At 46.0% G+C, this 19,697-nt stretch overlaps 1 protein-coding gene across 1 annotated transcript; it reads right to left on the reverse strand.

Annotated features, from left to right (window-relative positions):
- Positions 1 to 18,412: 18,412 nt before the first annotated feature.
- On the reverse strand, positions 18,413 to 19,174 carry LOC109747157 (protein DMP7-like). The gene has a single exon (XM_020306246.1). It carries the CDS (start codon positions 19,172 to 19,174, stop codon positions 18,413 to 18,415), a length of 762 nt encoding a protein of 253 aa, XP_020161835.1.
- Positions 19,175 to 19,697: the final 523 nt, after the last annotated feature.

Consider the following 19,697-nt stretch of genomic DNA (forward strand, 5'->3'; position numbering starts at 1 on the left):
TCCAGGGACCTGTGGGTTATGGGCCCACCATGTGTGTTGAAAGTAGGAAGGGTGGTGACATCTTGCACAGCCGCGACAGGGAGGCATGTCAGTGAATAGCTTGTCAGCTCTGCCGGCAACAATGTCGGTACCAAGGAGGGGGAACGAAGAGAGCAATTTTCCTGCTTGTTGAACGAGGCAAACCAATTGGCAAAGTTATCACCCATCGGTGGTTACCGGAATGTCATCAACAATAGTAACAGGGTCTTATAGACAGAGTGGTACAACAAGGTGCCTACCTAAGCAGGGAATTATCTCTGCTCAGTTAAGTCAGATTTAGGAAAGGTTAAACAAAAGAATGGAAAGGAAAACGCGATTATCAGATTAAACAGAACAATGGATAGGAAAATTGTGATTACACACAATTATTAGGAGTATATCCTTCCCATGTATAAGCTGAACATGGCATATAGGGTAGGAGAGCAAGTACCCAACCATTCAGATAAGAGGCAAGGACTAATCAAGATGTTACCCATACAACGGTGTTTGGGTAACTGACCAAGAAACATTTAGCATCGTGCCTACAATGTTTTTGTTGATGAGTGGGGTATCATAGTCATGCTTTGAGGTAGCAATGATATGGTGTGTCAATCAAGGGCCAGACTTTGGATACACAAATGATCCATCAGGAGCAACTTATAAAATAAGTCTCACAATTTCCTCCAGGAAGAATGGTTATCCTTGCAAAAGAAATTATAATGATAGGTCCTCCAGCCAGGGGGTGCTAGGCATGACATCATATTACCGGCTCATCAAAGGACCAACGTCATAACTCCTGGAAAGTTGTCCCAACCATCATATCTGTCGAGATTCAGATCCGATTGGTGTCATGATACCTCAGACTCAGGATGTCCGAGAAGAAAAGGTGCAACACAAATCGATGAAATGACATTGCAAGATTCTCAGGAAATGAACTATGGGAGCAGGTTCCTGAAACAATAGTTAATCATTAAACCAAGGAGAGGAGGAGGAGGTGGCTGATGGGCTCAGCAACAATTCATCGAGAATTCCAAACGGATGGATTTCCACAATAATGTGAACAAGAAGATGACACTTGTCAATTCGAATGATATAATGTAGTATGCTCGAGGAAAACATACACCATCAATCATTAGTTGAAAGGTGTGCCCGAAATATGACCTTAGGCAGCAAGATCATTGTTAGAGTGACGATTCAATAACCAATAGTCTAAGAACGAACTGTCAATCGTTAACTTCAAAGCAATAGGGTTGCTAGAAGTACAGAACTCAAACAACATCGTTAGCATATTAGTATCCTGGTTAAAAACAACACGGGGACCAAGGAAGAATGGTGATGGCTAGAAGTATCATCATACCGATAATTTCTAAGAGGTGGAGCAATCCCAACAACATTCTCGACAGAAAAGACAGTAATACTACAAGGCAGAACACAACACTAGCTGGAGAGCAAGTTGTATTCATAATGTGGACAAGTTCGCGATGAAAGGAAGTCAAGGGTGTTGTCGATGATAATAAAAATCATCGAGGGCAAGGAGGGTATTTCTCATCATGAACATAGTTGACATCTCGGAAGAAGTCAAAGTGTTGAAGGTGATCCGACACATTTGCCGGGAGGTTTCAAGAGGATGCAATCAAACAACAACGGCAACAAGCAAGGAAATGACGAAGTGGCAAGTTATAGGATCAATATATAAGATGCAAGCTCAGAACCAAAGTTGCCTTTCAAGACAAGCAACATGATGTTGAAAGCTCGACATAAGTTGTGCTCACACACTGCAGAATTCGTGCACCAGAGAAGGACGAGGTAGCACAGTTAAAGATATCAAGACCAGGATGCAGCCGATAGTCTAGGAATGACCAGATTGGGTTCAGAATTTCCGAGTGAAAACACTAGGGGTATTTGATTTGTAGTGGGAAATAATTTCACTAGTCGGTGTCCTCAGTTGACAACAATCCAGAACCCGTAGTATAATTACGACAAGGAAAGACATTACTTCAACAAAGTTAGTAAGATGTGGTGCAATGGCCAGACATCTTCGAGATACCAGGGGGTAATACTCGAAGGTAGAACATGATAGAAGTAGAACCAGGTCATTGACCTGTGACAGTAGATACTTCAACCTTGCCAAAAATAGACGAGGCACTGGAATGAATTCCCATCAGATATATCAGATCAGGGCAGCATGGTCGGAACCATAACTGTAAGGAATCAATTCAAGAATACCGAAAGAATCATACAACTGGATAATCATTTTGCAAGAAGCTTCCGAGACGGTCTACATCATTTTCATGGGCATGAACACAAAGTTCAAGGTCGAGTCCCACTTCTTTAATGCATAACATTTCATTCACCTCTCGCTTTGAGAAAACTGCAGTGTTGGAATTTTATTTGGTAGAACACCGAAAGAGTATGAATTGTGAAAACTTTCGGGTTCTCACGGATTAGGGGAAGGCATAGGTTCAACCCATCGGGCATCTTAGTAACATATACCACAAGTTTCAAAAGTAAATATACAAGCTCGAAAGCAGAGCATGGTTGGCCAAGCAAAGGATACAATGTACCAAAGGCATTATGTATCAGGGGAGGACTCACAAGGTGATTGAATATGAAGGACACTGTCGGATAACAATCCAACAATGGATCGGGCGATCCACAAAGGAGCTAATGTGAGTATCGGTACTCACTCAGAGGAAGAAAGAATGCAGAGGCATCAGATTCAAGAATCAGCTGATTAGTCTGATGCTTAATTAGAAAGAAATTATGGTTTCCAAAACGAAGGATCAGAAGCAGACGCTCTGATCAAGGATGGATAAGTTGAAAACTCTTAGTTGGACAATTAATAAAAGTTTGAATTGCCAAGAACAAACTCATGTCTGGGATGACGTCTGAGTCGGAAAGATAATTTTAAAAAGGATAACCTGATGACTGCGTGCGTTCGCACATATTGAATCAATAGGCTCAAAATAACTAAGACAAGGGATGTTATCGAGGACTACTAGTCATATGGAATTAACCATAATGCAAGAAGGCAAGAATTTCAAGAATAATAGGCTGCAGAGGATTTTCGAAAGATCAAAAAGTATTCCGAAGAATTATGTGAGACACATGAACAATTGAGAAGAACAGATCCTCAATAAATGTGAGGAAAAACCCGTAAGGGTTTTCATGAGAAATAAAACTGCAAGACAGTAAACTCAAAGGATTCTCGGGACAACGGCGAATATTTCAAGGCATCTTGTAACAACAAGAGCGACGAGAAATGATCATGAGAATGACAAGTGCATGCTGATATCCATAGGGATATATCGGTGGCAGTGAATTGCGGAGGCGATGAGCACAAGGGTCTCGGGGAAATATCGAGGGATATCCTCAGAATCTTTTGGCGAAGCAGGTGATCTTCCGGAATGAGGGCTCTCCGGGAGAAATAGTTACGAGAACCTAGAGTTAGAGTTAGCAAAATCATTTACCTCGAATAGAAGAGTGATCAGAGTCCCAGAGTATAGACGAGGAGTAAAAGATCCTAATACCACCCAATGGCGATGTGGGCCCGTAAGCCGCACAGCCAAGTTAGTAAAAGCTTTGCAATGTCTAGACTCGACTTCGGCCAAGGACTATGGAAGGGGGATTCCTAAAGGCAGTCGGCTCTGATACCAACTTGTCACGCCCCCGATTCAATCGTACACTAATCATACACGCAATCGTGTACGATCAAAATCAGGGACTCACGGGAAGATATCACAACACAACTCTAAAAACAAAATAAGTCATACAAGCATCATAATACAAGCTAGGGGCCTCGAGGGCTCGAATACAAGTGCTCGATCATAGACGAGTCAGCGGAAGCAACAATATCTGAGTACAGACATAAGTTAAACAAGTTTGCCTTAAGAAGGCTAGCACAAACTGGGATACAGATCGAAGGAGGCGCAGGCCTCCTGCCTGGGATCCTCCTAAACTACTCCTGGTCGTCGTCAGTGGCCTGCACGTAGTAGTAGGCACCTCTGGTGTAGTAGGAGTCGTCGTCGACGATGGCGTCTGGCTCCTGGGCTCCAGCATTTGGTTGCGACAACCGAGAGGAAAGGAAAGGGGGAAAAGAGGGAGAAAAGCAACCGTGAGTACTCATCCAAAGTACTCGCAAGCAAGGATCTACACTACATATGCATGGGTATATGTGTAAAGAGGCAATATCGGTGGAATGAACTGCAGAATGCCAGAATAAGAGGGGGATAACTAGTCCTATTGAAGACTACGCTTCTGGCAGCCTCCGTCTTGCAGCATGTAGAAGAGAGTAGATTGAAGTCCTCCAAGTAGCATCGCATAACATAATCCTACCTGACGATCCTCTCCTCGTCGACCTGTGAGAAAGCGATCACCGGGTTGTATCTGGCACTTGGAAGGGTGTGTTTTATTAAGTATCCGATTCTAGTTGTCATGAGGTCAAGGTAAAATTCTGGGTCGTCCTTTTACCGAGGGACACGGCTATTCGAATAGATAAACTTCCCTGCAGGGGTGCACCACATAACCCAACACGCTCGATCCCCTTTGGCCGGACATACTTTCCTGGGTCATGCCCGACCTCGGAAGATCAACACGTCGCAGCCCTGCCTAGGCACAACAGAGAGGTCAGCACGCCGGTCTAAATCATGTGGCGCAGGGGTCTGGGCCCATCGCCCGTTGCACACCTGCATGTTGCGAGGGTGGCCGAAAGCAGACCTAGCCTCCCTAATACAAGAGCAGGCGTTCCAGTCCAATCCGGCGCGCGCCGCTCAGTCGCTGACGTCAAGAAGGCTTCGGCTGATACCACGACGTCGAGTGCCCATAACTGTTCCCGCGTAGTTTGTTAGCGCGTATAGGCCAGTGGCCAGACTCAGATCAAATACCAAGATCTCGTTAAGCGTGTTAATTAAAGTATCCGCGAACGCCGAGGGCCAGGCCCACCTCTCTCCTAGGTGGTCTCAACCTGCCCTGTCGCTCCACCACAAAGTAACAGTCGGGGGCCGTCGGGAACCCAGGCCCACCTCTACCGGGATGGAGCCACCTGCCCCTTCAGCCCCCATCTCCGAACAGTATCATACGTAATGTAACAGTATAAAGTATATATCATATGCCCGTGATCACCTCCCGAAGTGATCACGGCCCAGTAGTATAGCATGGCAGACGGACAAGAGTGTAGGGCCACTGATGGAACACTAGCATCCTATACTAAGCATTAGGATAGCAGGTAAAGGTATCAACAATTATAGCAACAATGACAGGCTATGCAGCAGAATAGGATTAACCGAAAGCAGTAACATGCTACACTACTCTAATGCAAGCAGTAGAGAGAAGGAATAGGTGATATCTGGTGATCAAGGGGGGGGGCTTGCCTGGTTGCTCTGGCAAGAAGGAGGGGTCGTCAACTCCGTAGTCGAACTGGGCAGCGGCAGCGTCGGTCTCGTAGTCTTCCGGAGAGAAGAGGGGGGAAGAAACAATAAATATAATGCAAACATAAGCATGACGATGCAAGACATGATAATGAGCGGTGCTAGGTGTGCCCTAATGCGGTAATAGGTGATACCGGCGAAAGGGGGAAACATCCGGGAAAGTATCCCCGGTGTTTCGCGTTTTCGGACAGGTGAACTGGAGGGGAAAGTTGTGTGTTCGCTATGCTAGGGATGTGTGGCGGACGAACGGGCTGCGTATTTGGATTCATCTCGTCGTTCTGAGCAATTTTCATGTACAAAGTATTTTCATCCGAGTTATGGTTTAATTTATATTAATTATCAAAGTTTTAATCATTTTCAGTAATTATTATTAATTCAAAAATAAATAGGAAAATGCTACGGCTGCACAGAAGTGTACCCAGCTAGAGTGTGTGTGTGTGTGAGGCTAGCGGTGGGACCAGGGGGCCCAGTCAGCAGTCTAGTCAGCACTAACTGGTCAAGCTGACTAGTGGGGCCCAGGTGTCATTGACACAGGGTTAACCCAGTGTTAAGTTTTATTGATAACAGATTACTTAGCAGGGTGGGTCCCATCTTTCAGTGAGTGGTTACCTTAGTTAATTATGTATATTAACTAATCTGCAGTTAATTAACGCATGGGGTCTAGCAGTCAGTGAGTGTTTGTAGGGGGTAAATGACGTCCTCGTCATCATTGTTAACGCCGGCGAGGAGCTATAGTGCGCTGGCGACGGCAGCAACGCAGGAACCCGCCAAGCTTGCGCTACGGGCATCGGTTCGATGCGTGAAGGGGATCGATGGGTAGCTGGTGGTCGACCACGTCGACCGGTGGTCGCGGGGCGGCCGGACCTGGCTGGAGAGGATGGCGGAGTCGACATCCGCAGCGGCGCAGGCGGCTGCCGGAACAGGCGCGGTGGGGCGACGCGAGGTAGGCAGCAGGCGCAGTGCACAGGCTGCAGTGAGTAGGCCGGGGGGCGCAGCGGGGCGCCGTGGTGTGCACCGGCGCACGCGCGCGACGCAAGGAAGCAGGGGAAGGAGGATAGAAGGGGGGTCCTCACAGGGGAGCTGCAGGGGGAAGGCAATGGGCTCGGGGAGGTGGCGGCAGTGTCGCTGGCGACCGGGGGGGGGGCGGCGGAGGGCGGCGCCGCTCGGGAGGAGGTGCCGGCGTCGGGGCGACGAGGTCCCTCGATGACGGCGCATCCAGATCGGGGAAGAGGGGGAGGCGCAGGAGGGAGACGAGGCGACGGCGGCGGGGCGTCGGGGACCGAGACGGAGGCGCGTGGAGCTCCCGGCGGCCGCGACAGGTCCATTCCCCCCGATCCAATCGGGGGGCAGAGGAGGGGAGAGGTGGATCGAGGGAGTGGGGCGACCGTTTAGGGTTTCGGGAGCAGTGGGGGGGATATGGGCGCGGTTGGTGGGAGTGGCCTGCTGGGCCAGTTGGCCAGTGGGGGGGGGCTTCTCTTTTTTTGTTTAGCTTTGTTTTTTTTTCAATTTTATTTCCTTTCCTGTTTTCATTCATTTTAAATTTATAGGCCTTTTTATAAAAGCACGATTCCTTCACCATAATTACCCAGGCATTTACTGGCACACTCCGAACATTTTAGTTTACCATTTTGAAAACTTTTATTGTTTGTCAATATTTTAAATTTGAATTTGAATCATTTTGAACTAACGCGAGTTTATCAACTGTAACCGAGGTGATGTGGCATCATTAGCAGAGGTTCACTGTAGCTTACGTATCCGGGTGTCACAGTACCAGCGTGTCGCCAAGTTTCTTTAGAGACTGGGCTTCTACGTCACCCGTTCGGATGCCTCGTGGTTTGTTTATCACCGCGGTGATACAACTGCCGATTTGTTACTCTACGTCGACGACATCATCCTGACGGCCTCCCCCGCGGCCCTTCTTCAGCAGATCACTCTCCGGCTGCGTGATGAGTTTGCCGTCAAGGATTTGGGCGCCCTCCATTATTTCCTTGGCATTGAGGTCGTTCGGCGACCCGACGGCTTCTTTCTTCATTAGCAGAAGTATGCACATGAGCTACTTGAGCATGCCGGCATGCTCAACTTGGAGGAAATATGCCCTAGAGGCAATAATAAAGTTATTATTTATTTCCTTACTTCATGATAAATGTTTATTATTAATTCTAGAATTGTATTAACCGGAAACTTAGTAGATGTGTGAATACATAGACAAAACATAGTGTCCCTAGTATGCCTCTACTTGACTAGCTCGTTAATCAAAGATGGTTATTTTTCCTAACCATAGACATGTGTTGTCATTTGATGAACGAGATCACATCATTATTATAATGATGTGCTGGACAAGACCCATCCCTTAGCTTAGCATCATGATCGTTACAGTTTCATTGCTACTGCTTTCTTCATGACTTATACATGTTCCTCAGACTATGAGATTATGCAACTCCCCAATACCGGAGGAACACTTTGTGTGCTACCAAACATCACAACGTAAAAGGGTGATTATAAAGGTGCTCTACGGGTGTCTCCGAAGGTGTTTGTTGGGTTGGCATAGATCAAGATTAGGATTTGTCACTCCGTGTTTCGGGGAGGTATCTCTGGGCCCTCTCGGTAATGCTCATCACTATAAGCCTTGCAAGCAATGTGACTAATGAGTTAGTTGCGGGATGGAGTATTATGAAATGAGTAAAGAGACTTTCCGGTAACGAGATTGAACTAGGTATGATGATACCGACGATCGAATCTCGGGCAAGTAACATACCGACGACAAAGGGAGCAACGTATGTTGTTATGCGGTTTGACCGATAAAGATCTTCCGAGAATATGTAGGAACCAATATGAGCATCCAGGTTCCGCTATTGGTTATTGACCGGAAGTGAGTCTCGGTCATGTCTACATAGTTCTCTAACCCGTAGGGTCCGCACGCTTAACGTTCGATGACGATCGGTATTATGAGTTTATGTGTTTTGATGTACCGAAGGTTGTTCGGAGTCCCGGATGTGATCACGGACATGACGAGGAGTCTTGAAGCGGCTTAGACCGACAATACCACCACAGATTACCACCTCGGTCATATAGTCGTCGTACTTAGATGAAGCCCTGCGCCGGTAACTTCATCATCACCGTCACCACGCCGTCGTGCTGACGAAACTCTCCCTCGGCGTCAGCTGGGTCTAGAGTTCGAGGGATATCACCGAGCTGAACGTGTGCAGATCGCGGAGGTGTCGTGCGTTCGGTACTTGATCGGTTGGATCACGAAGACGTTCGACTACATCAACCGCGTTACATAACGCTTCCGCTTTCGGTCTACGAGGGTACGTGGACACACTCTCTCCCCATTGTTATGCATCACCTAGATAGATCTTGCGTGATCGTAGGAATTTTTTTGAAATTACTACGTTCCCCAACAGTGGCATCCGAGCCAGGTTTATGCGTAGATGTTATATGCACGAGTAGAACACAAAGAGTTGTGGGCGATAATAGTCATACTGCTTACCAGCATGTCATCCTTTGATTCGGCGGTATTGTTGGATGAAGCGGCTTAGACCGACAATACGCGTACGCTTATGCGAGACTGGTTCTACCGACATTCTTCGCACACAAGTGGCTAGTGAGTGTCTGTTTCTCCAACCTTAGTTGAATCGAGTGTGGCTACGGCCGGTCCTTGTTGAAGGTTAAAATAGCACACTTGACGAAAAATCGTTGTGGTTTTGATGCATAGGTAAGAACTGTTCTTGCTAAGCCCGTAGCAGCCACGTAAAACTTACAATAACAAAGTAGAGGACGTCTAACTTGTTTTTGCAGGGCTTGCTGTGATGTCATATGGTCAAGGCATGATGTGATATAAATTGTTGTATGAGATCATCATGTTTTGTAACAAGTTATCGGCAACTGGCAGGAGCCATATGGTTGTTGCTTTATTGTATGCAATGCAATCGCCATGTAATTGTTTTACTTTATCACTAAGCGGTAGTGATAGTCGTAGTAACAATAGTTGGCGAGGCGACAACGATGCTACGATGGAGATCAAGGTGTCGCGCCGGTGATGATGGGGATCATGACGATGCTTCGGTGATGGAGATCATGAGCTCAAGATGATGATGGCCATATCATGTCACATATTTTGATTGCATGTGATGTTTATCTTTTATGCATCTTATTTTGCTTAGTACGGGTAGCATTATAAGATGATCCGTTACTAAATTTCAAGGTATAAGTGTTCTCCCTGAGTTGCACCGTTGCGACAGTTCTTCATGCTGAGACACCACGTGATGATCAGGTGTGATAGGCTCTACGTTCACATACAACGGGTGCAAGCCAGTTTTGCACACGCATAATACTTGGGTTAAACTTGACGAGCCTAGCATATGCAGATATGGCCTCGGAACACTAGAGACCGAAAGGTCGAGCGTGAATCATATAGTAGATATGATCAACATAGTGATGTTCACCATTGAAAACTACTCCATCTCACGTGATGATCGGATATGGTTTAGTTGATTTGGATCACGTGATCATTTAGATGACTAGAGGGATGTCTATCTAAGTGGGAGTTCTTAAGTAATATGATTAATTGAACTTTAATTTATCATGAACTTAGTCCTGACAGTATTTTGCAAATTATGTTGTAGATCAATAGCTCGCGTTGTAGCTTCTCTATGTTTTTTATATGTTCCTAGAGAAAACTAAGTTGAAAGATGATAGTAGCAATGATGCAGACTGAGCCCGTGATCTGAGGTTTATCCTCATTGCTGCACAGAAGAATTATATCCTTGATGCACCGCTAGGTGACAAAACTATTGCAGGAGCAGATGCAGACGTTATGAACGTTTGGCTAGCTTAATATGATGACTACTTGATAGTTTAGTGCACCATGCTTTACGGCTTAGAATCGGGACTTCAAAGACGTTTTGAACATCATGGACCATGTGAGATGTTCCAGGAGTTGAAGTTAATATTTCAAGCTAATAACCGAGTTGAGAGATATGAAGTCTCCAACAAGTTCTATAGCTAAAAGATGGAGGAGAATAGCTCAAGCAGTGAGCATGTGCTTAGATTGTTTGGGTAGTACAATCGCTTGAATCAAGTTGGAGTTAATCTTCCAGATAAGATAGTGATTGACAGAGTTCTCTAGTCACCATCACCAAGTTACTGGAACTTCATGATGAACTATAGTATGCAAGGGATGACGAAAATGATTCCCGAGCTGTTCGTGATGCAGAAATCGATGAAGGTAGAAATCAAGAAAGAGCATCAAGTGTTGATGATTGACAAGACCACTAGTTTCAGTAAAAGGGCAAAGGGAAAGAAAGGGAACTTCAAGTAGAATGGCAAGCAAGTTGTCACTCCCGTGAAGAAGCCCAAAGCTAGACCAAAGCCTGAAACTGAGTGCTTCTACTACAAAGGAAATGGTCACTGGAAGCGGAAATGCCCTGAATATTTGGTGGATAAGAAGGATGGCAAAGTGAACAAGGGTATATTTAATATACAGGTTATTGATGTGTACCTTACTAGTGTTTATAGTAGCTCCTGGGTATTTGATTCTTGTTCGGTTGCTAAGATTAGTAACTCGAAACAGGAGTTACGGTATAAACAAAGACTAGTTGAGGGTGAAGTGACGATGTGTGTTGGAAGTGGTTCCAAGATTGATATGATCATCATCGCACACTCCCTATACTTTCGAGATTAGTGTTGAACCTAAATAAATGTTATTTGGTGTTTGCGTTGAGCATAAATATGATTAGATCATGTTTATTGCGATACGATTATTCATCTAAGACAAAGAATTAATTGTTATTCTGTTTACATGAATAAAACCTTCTATGGTCATACACCCAATGTTGATGGTTTATTGAATCTTGATCGTAGTGATACACATATTCATAATATTGATGCCAAAAGATGCAAAGATGATAATGATAGTGCAACATATTTGTGGCACTGCCGTTTGGGTCATATCGGTGTAAAGCGCATGAAGAAACTCCATAAAGATGGATTTTTGGATTCACTTTATTGTGAATCATTTGATGCTTGCGAACCGTGCCTTATGGGCAAGATGACTAAAACTCCGTTCTCTGGAACAATGGAACGAGCTAGTGACTTATTGGAAATAATACATACCGATGTATGTGGTCCAATGAGTGTTGATGCTCGTGGCGGGTATCATTATTTTCTGACCTTCAGAGATGATTTGAGCAGATATGGGTATATCTACTTAATGAAACATAAGTCTGAAACATTTGGAAATTTCAAAGAGCTTCAGAGTGAATTGGAGAATCATCGTAACAAGAAAATAAAGTTTCTATGATCTAATCGTAGAGGAGAATATTTGAGTTATGAGTTTGGCCTTCATTTAAAACAATGTGGAATAGTTTCACAGCTCACGCCACATGGAACACCACAACGTAATGGTGTGTCCGAACGTCGTAACCGCACTTTATTGGATATGGTGCGATCTATGATGTCTCTTACCGGGTTACCACTATCATTTTGGGGTTATGCATTAGAGACACAACATCATTCACTTTAAATAGGACACCATCAAAATCCGTTGAGACAACGCCTTATGAACTGTGGTTTGGCAAGAAACCAAAGTTGTCGTTTCTTAATGTTTGGGGCTGTGATGCTTATGTGAAAAAGCTTCAACCTGATAAGCTCGAACCCAAATCGGAGAAATGCGTCTTCATAGGATACCCAAAGGAAACTGTTGGGTACACCTTCTATCACTGATCCAAAGGCAAGATCATTGATAAGAATGGATCCTTTCTAGAGAAGGAGAGTCTCTCGAAAGAAGTGAGTGGGAGGAAAGTAGAACTTGATGAGGTAATTGTACCTTCTCCCGAATTGGAAAGTAGTTCATCACAGAAATCAGTTCCAGTGATTCCTACACCAATTAGTGAGGAAGCTAATGATGATGATCATGAAACTTCAGATCAAGTTACTACAGAACCTCGTAGGTCTTCCAGAGTATGGTCCGCACCAGAATGGTATGGTAATCCTATTCTGGAAGTCATGTTACTAGACCATGATGAACCTACAAACTATGAGGAAGCGATGATGAGCCCAGATTCCGCGAAATGGCTTGAGGCCAGGAAATCTGAGATGGGATCCATGTATGAGAACAAAGTGTGGACTTTGGTGGACTTGCCCGATGATCGGCAAGCCATAGAATATAAATGGATCTTCAAGAGGGAGACGGACGCTGATAGTAGTGTTACTATCTACAAAGCTCGACTTGTCGCAAAAGGTTTTCGACAAGTTCAAGGTGTTGACCACAATGAGATTTTCTCAACTGTAGCGATGCTTAAATCCATCAGAATCATGTTAGCAATTGCCATATTTTATGAAATCTGGAAAATGGATATAAAAACTGCATTCCTTAAATGAATATTTCTTAAAGAAGAGTTGTATATGATGCAACAAGAAGGTTTTGTCGATCCAAAGGGTGCTAACAAGGTGTGCAAGCTCCAGCGATCCATTTATGGACTGGTGCAAGCCTCTCGGAGTTTGAATAAACGCTTTGTTAGTGTGATCAAAGCATATTGTTTTATACAGACTTTTGGAGAAGCCTGTATTTACAAGAAAGTGAGTGGGAGCTCTGTAGCATTTCTAATATTATATGTGGATGACATATTGTTGATTGGAAATGATATAGAATTTTTGGATGGCATAAAGGGATACTTGAATAAGAGTTTTTTCATTGAAAGACATTAGTGAAGCTGCTTACAAATTCGGCATCAAGATCTAGAGATAGATCAAGACGCTTGATAAGATTTTTCAATGAGTAAATACCTTGACATGTTTTTGAAAGAGTTCAAAATGGATCAGTCAAAGAAGGAATTCTTGTCTGTATTACAAGGTGTAAATTTGAGTAAGACTCAAAGCCCGACCGCGGCAGAAGATAGAAAGAGAATGAAAGTCATTTCCTATGTCACAGTCATAGGATCTCTAAAGTATGATGTGCTGTGTACCAGACCTATTGTGTATTTTGCCATGAGTTTGGCAAGGGGGTACAATAGTGATCTAAGAGTAGATCACTGGACAACGGTCAAATTTTTCCTTAGTGAGGACTAAGAAAATGTTTCTCGGTGATGGGGTGATAAAGAGTTCATCGTAAAGAGTTACGTCGATGCAAACTTTTACACCGATCCAGATGACTTTAAGTCTCAATTTGGATACATATTGAAAGTGGGAGCAATTAGCTAGAGTAGCTCCATGCAGAGCATTGTAGACATAGAATATTTGCAAAATACACACGGCTCTGATTGTGACAGACCCGTTGAATAAACTTCTCTCACGAACAAAACATGATCACACCTTAGTACTCTTTGGGTGCTAATCACATAGCGATGTGAACTAGATTATTGACTCTAGTAAACCCTTTGGGTGTTGCTCACATGGCGATGTGAACTATGGGTGTTAATCACATCCAGATATGAACTATTGGTGTTAAATCACATGGCGATGTGAACTAGATTATTGACTCTAGTGCAAGTGGGAGACTAAAGGAAATATGCCCTAGAGGAAATAATAAAGTTATTATTTATTTACTTATTTCATGATAAATGTTTATTATTCATGCTAGAATTGTATTAACTGGAAACTTAGTACATGTGTGAATACATAGACAAAACATAGTGTCCCTAGTATGCCTCTACTTGACTAGCTCGTTAATCAAACATGGTTATGTTTCCTAACCATAGACATGTGTTGTCATTTGATGAACGGGATCACATCATTAGGAGAATGATGTGCTGGACAAGACCCATCCGTTAGCTTAGCATCATGATCGTTACAGTTTCATTGCTACTGCTTTCTTCATGACTTATACATGTTCCTCAGACTATGAGATTATGCAACTCCCGAATACCGGAGGAACACTTTGTGTGCTACCAAACATCACAGTGTAAAAGGGTGATTATAAAGGTCCTCTACAGGTGTCTCCGAAGGTGTTTGTTGGGTTGGCATAGATCAAGATTAGGATTTGTCACTCCGCGTTTCGGAGAGGTATCTCTGGGCCCTCTCGGTAATGCTCCTCGCTATAAGCCTTGCAAGCAATGTGACTAATGAGTTAGTTGCGGGATGAAGTATTACGGAACGAGTAAAGAGACTTGCCGGTAACGAGATTGAACTAGGTATGATGATACCGACGATCGAATCTCGGGCAAGTAACATACCGATGATAAAGGGAGCAACGTATGTTGTTATGCGGTTTGACCGGTAAAGATCTTCGTAGAATATGTAGGAACCAATATGAGCATCCAGGTTCCGCTATTGGTTATTGACCGGAAGTGAGTCTCGGTCATGTCTACATAGTTCTCGAACCCGTAGGGTCCGCACGCTTAACGTTCGATGACGATCGGTATTATGAGTTTATGTGTTTTGATGTACCGAAGGTTGTTCGGAGTCCCGGATGTGATCACGGACATGACGAGGAGTATCGAATGGTCGAGACATAAAGATTGATATATTGGAAGGCTATGTTTGGACACCGGAAAGGTTCCGAGTGGTTCGGGCATTTTTCCGGAGTACCGGGAGGTTACAGGAACCCCCGGGGAGTTAATGGGCCTTAATGGGCCATGGTGGAAGAGAGGAAGAGGCGGCCAAGGTGGGGGCGCCCCCCCCCCCCAAGCCCAATCCGAATTGGGAAGGGGGCCGGCCCCCTTTCCTTCTCTCCCTCTCCCTCTTCCTTCTTCTCCAACTCCCACTAGGGAAAGGGGGAAACCTACTCCTACTGGGAGTAGGACTCCCCTCCTTGGGCACGCCATAGAGAGGGTCGGCCCTCCCCTCCTCTACTCCTTTATATATGGGGGAGGAGGGCACCCCATAGACACACAAGTTGATCAAGTTGATCTTTTAGCCGTGTGCGATGCCCCCATTCACAGATTGCCACCTCGGTCATATCGTCGTAGTGCTTAGGCGAAGCCCTGCGCCGGTAACTTCATCATCACCGTCACCGCGCCGTCGTGCTGACGAAACTCTCCCTCGGCCTCAGATGGATCTAGAGTTCGAGGGACGTCACCGAGCTGAACGTGTGCAGATCGCGGAGGTGCCGTGCGTTCGGTACTTGATCGGTTGGATCGCGAAGACGTTCTACTACATCAACCAAGTTACATAACGCTTCCGCTTTCGGTCTATGAGGGTACGTGGACACACTCTCCCCCCGTTGCTATGCATCACCTAGATAGATCTTGCCTGATCATTGGAATTTTTTTGACATTACTACGTTCCCCAACACAACTGCCATCCTGTTGCTACTCCTATTGACACGGAAGCCAAGGTTTCTGCTCTCGAGGGCTTGCCCGCATCAGATGCTCCGTTCTACTGGTCCATCGTCGGTGCTCTCTAGTATCTGACTCCCATTGGACACTCGTGAAACGGATTCTCCGATACATACATGGCACGATGTCTCTTGGATTCACTCTCACGGCGTCCACCTCTCTGTATATGGTGGCTTATTTCGATGCTGATTGGGCTGGCTGCCCTGACACACATTGCTCCACCTCTGGCTACTGCGTCTACCTTGGTTCTTCACTCATCTCGTGGTCGTCCAAGCGACAATCCATAGTTTCGTGCTCCAGCGCAGAGGACGAGTACCGAGCAGAGGCTAACATAGTCGCTAAGTGCACCTGGCTACGGCAGCTACTTCAGGAGTTGCATCATGATGTCTCCCAGGCTATGGTTGTCTACTGTGACAACGTCTCTGCGGTGTACCTTTCCGCCAACCCCGTTCATCATCGCCGAACGAAGCACATTGAGCTGGACATTCACTTTGTGCGTGAACAGCTGGCCCTTGGACGCATTCGGGTTCTCCATGTTCCGACCGCACAACAGTCTCCGATGTGATGACAAAGGAACTGCCTACTTCCACCTTGGAGGAGTTCCGGTCGAGTCTCTACGTCTCTAGCAACGCTTCAACTGCCGGGGCGGTGTTGAATATATTGTGTGCGTGTATATTGTGTCTTGGGCCCACCTCCTAGTTCTCCTATATAGTTGAGGTTGTGGCCCCATCCTGTACATCATATATACATGCCCAGTGCACCGATCAATGTAACTATGTTGCACGGCCTATCCTTAGTCTTCTACATTGAAGACCATGCTGAGGAAGACGACGACGGTGAGGAAGGCGGGAACCAGGTCCTTGCCTCACTAGTAGAAAAAGGGTCTAATGTGCAGCTCATTAGTCCCGGTTTGTATTTGAGCCAGCACTAATGTGACCATTAGTCCCGGTTCGAACGGCTATGCATTAGTCCCGGTTTATTTGTGACCTTTAGTACCGGTTGGTGGCTCCAACCGGTACTAAAGGGGTCATGGCCTTTAGTGCGGGTTGGTGGCTCCAACCACTAAAGACCCCCCCCCCCTTTAGTACGGGTTGGTGGCTCCAACCGGTACTAAAGGTGGTGCGCTGCCACCCGCAGTGCACAATGTTTAGTCCCACCTCGCTAGTTGAGAGGAGCTCGCACCGGTTTATAAGCCCCGCTGCGGCTACCGTGTCGAGCTCCTCTCTAAGCAGGCCTTTGTGGGCCTATTGCAAGTCTTCTGCCCTGTGCGGCCTACTGGACCGTACGGGCCTGCATTCTGGCCCAACTAGAGGTAGGGTTTCTAGTCGTATGTAGGCCGTGCCGGCTCCTCTCTAAGAAGGCCTTTGTGGGCCTATTGCAAGTCTTCTGCCCTGTGCGGCCTACTGGACCGTACGGGCCTGCATTCTGGCCCAACTAGAGGTAGGGTTTCTAGTCGTATGTAGGCCGTGCCGGCCCAGTAGGTGGGATGCAGGTCTGTACGGCACAGTAGGCGGGCTGTTTTTGCTTTATTTTAAAAAACAATCCTTTAGTCCCCAGACCACGGTGCGCCTGGTGCCACGTGGTGGGCCTTTGGTCCCGGTTCGTGTTGAACCGGGACTAAAGGGGGACCTTTAGTCCCCACCCTTTAGTGCCGGTTTCCACAACCGGTACTAAAGGCCCTTACGAACCGGTACTAAAAGTTGTTTTTCTACTAGTGCCTCTTGAGGCCATGCTTCTCGAGTACCGGTTGTATGCTTTTGAACTTCTCCTTCTCCTCCTCCTTCGACGGGTTAAAGATGTTGACATCGGTATTTCTCATTCAACCCGGTTTAGCTTATTTTCATAGTGGTATTGGAACAAAGCTTTCCTACAGCGTCGATTTCTAGCAAATGACGGCGCCATCTTTTGTGGGTTTCTCTAACGATAATTACACTCCACTGTTGTGTTCATGTCCTGTCCTGTCCTCTGAAGTCATACTCGTCCTACATGATCAAGACATGATGATCTCCGCCACTGGCAAAACAAGGTCGTCGGTGACCAAGGTATGGCGTGAAAAGTGCTTGGCGGCAAAAAATGGAACCATCATTTGCTAGAAATGATCGTCGAAGTGAAGTCCCTATTCCAATACCATGTTGACCATGAGCTAAATCGGGTTTCATTAAGGAATACCACTGCCAAGACTAAATCTACCCGGTATTAAGAATTGAGGGACAAAGGTTACAAAGGAAAAAAATGTTTAGGGGCAAAAACCACACTTCATGATAAGTTGAGGGAAGAAAATGCACTTTATTTCACTTAATAACTCTTGTGTTGGTGTTAAGACCTTACTAAAACCCCTCGACATTAACGGTGATATTCTTTCTTTCGTACAGTCGATGCTATAAAAAGCTAAAATCACAATGAAAGTAATTTTGTATACCAGAGAAAGAGTGTCTTTTTTGCCTACACCCTCTGTTCAGAGAATACTCATACTCCTACTAGTTTTTTGTACGCCCTGTTTAGAAAGGCTTGTTGTTCTCAAAGTTGCATGAGCATGGGAGAAGAGCTATGAAATTGATCGATTCAACCGGGAGCAGCTCAGAGAGATAGATAAGAGGGTATTCTCCTCCAGCGTCATGAAGCCGAAACCAGCGAAAGAGCCGAAATATGACACAAGTTTGGTTACTTGGGGCTTGGGGGTAAAAGATGGGTGAATTATGAACACCTCCCGCATGTAGAGCATGCGGCACTTGAAGGTTGAGTGGCCGGAGGCTGTGCATCGGAAGACGGTTCAGTTTTGGCGGTATCGTTGTTCTTGTCGCTGTTTGGGTCGCTGCATCCGATGAAGTTCCTTTTGCTGGGGAAGATGGTGAAAACCAGGCTGGAGAAGACCGCCATTCCCAGGGGCAGGTTCTTGAGCAGCTGCTGGGTGTCGGTGCCGGCGTCGGGGAAGAAGCAGTTCTGGAGCCCGACGTCGCTGAAGACCATGGTGAGGAAGACCACGACGGTGAGGGAGGCGTGAACGAGGTCCCGCTTCTTGAGGCCACGTTCCTTGAGCACCGGCTGTATTCTTGTGAACATCTTCTCCTCCTCCTTCTTCGATAGGTTGAAGATGTTGAGGCGGCCGTAGATGGCCAGGCCGTAGTACACCTTGCCGTCGTGGAGCACGGTATCGGTGAGGGCGAAGAAGATGCAGGAGGCGGCGAGGACGACGACGAGGCCCAGCGTGATCCACCATTTGGAGGAGTAGCACTTGCCCTGGTTGCTGAAGGACGGCGCCAGCATCTGGTACGCCATCACCGACCCGGTCGGCAGCAGCTGTGCCAGGTTCGCCGACACCGACAGCACCTTCTGGTTCACCGGCGTCTTGCTGTCTGCTGGGGCACCCTTCCTGTCCTGAGCCTCGACATCGCCGACGGCCTGCGGTGGTGCTGGCGTGGCCATCTCTTTCTCTGATATGTCTCTGGCTATCTCCATGTCTGATCTATATTGGATAGAGGATGGTTAGTGGTATTTGTATAGCTTCAGCCGTACATACGTACATGCCGGCCGTGTGGTTGTTAAATGTTTTGGCTCGTCGCATGCAATGATGTATTCGAGCCTTGTAAGAAAATGTGCAAGTTTTTTTTTTTAGCCGGAGAAAATGTGCAACTTGGTGCAACGCCAACTTGCAGCTACGCATCGATGGATTCACAACTTACGCGCGCGCCATTGCTGTACGACTAAATTTGCATTGTACCATGGACCTTCTCCGTGAATACTTTGTCACAAGATTCGTTTTTTGGTACAACTAATGGCACCTTCAGAAAATGTGCAACTGGTGCAACGCCAAGCAACTATATAATAACAGAGCCACAAAACTGGCGTTCCATTTCTTTACGACCGAATTCACCTCAACTCTAGGACTTCTAACATATGTTGTCAAGTTAGTAGCCAACTTGCTACATTACCACCCAAATACTAGTTTAATTTAATTCAGGCGACTCAAAGTTCATCACCC

The sequence above is a fragment of the Aegilops tauschii genome, chromosome 7 (assembly GCF_002575655.3).
Source record: "Aegilops tauschii subsp. strangulata cultivar AL8/78 chromosome 7, Aet v6.0, whole genome shotgun sequence".
In the NCBI taxonomy this organism is placed as follows: Eukaryota; Viridiplantae; Streptophyta; class Magnoliopsida; order Poales; family Poaceae; genus Aegilops; species Aegilops tauschii.

Coding starts and splice junctions, on each gene's coding strand:
- LOC109747157 (XM_020306246.1), bottom strand. CDS start 19,174: ATGGAGATAGCCAGAGACATATCAGAGAAAGAGATGGCCACGCCAGCA.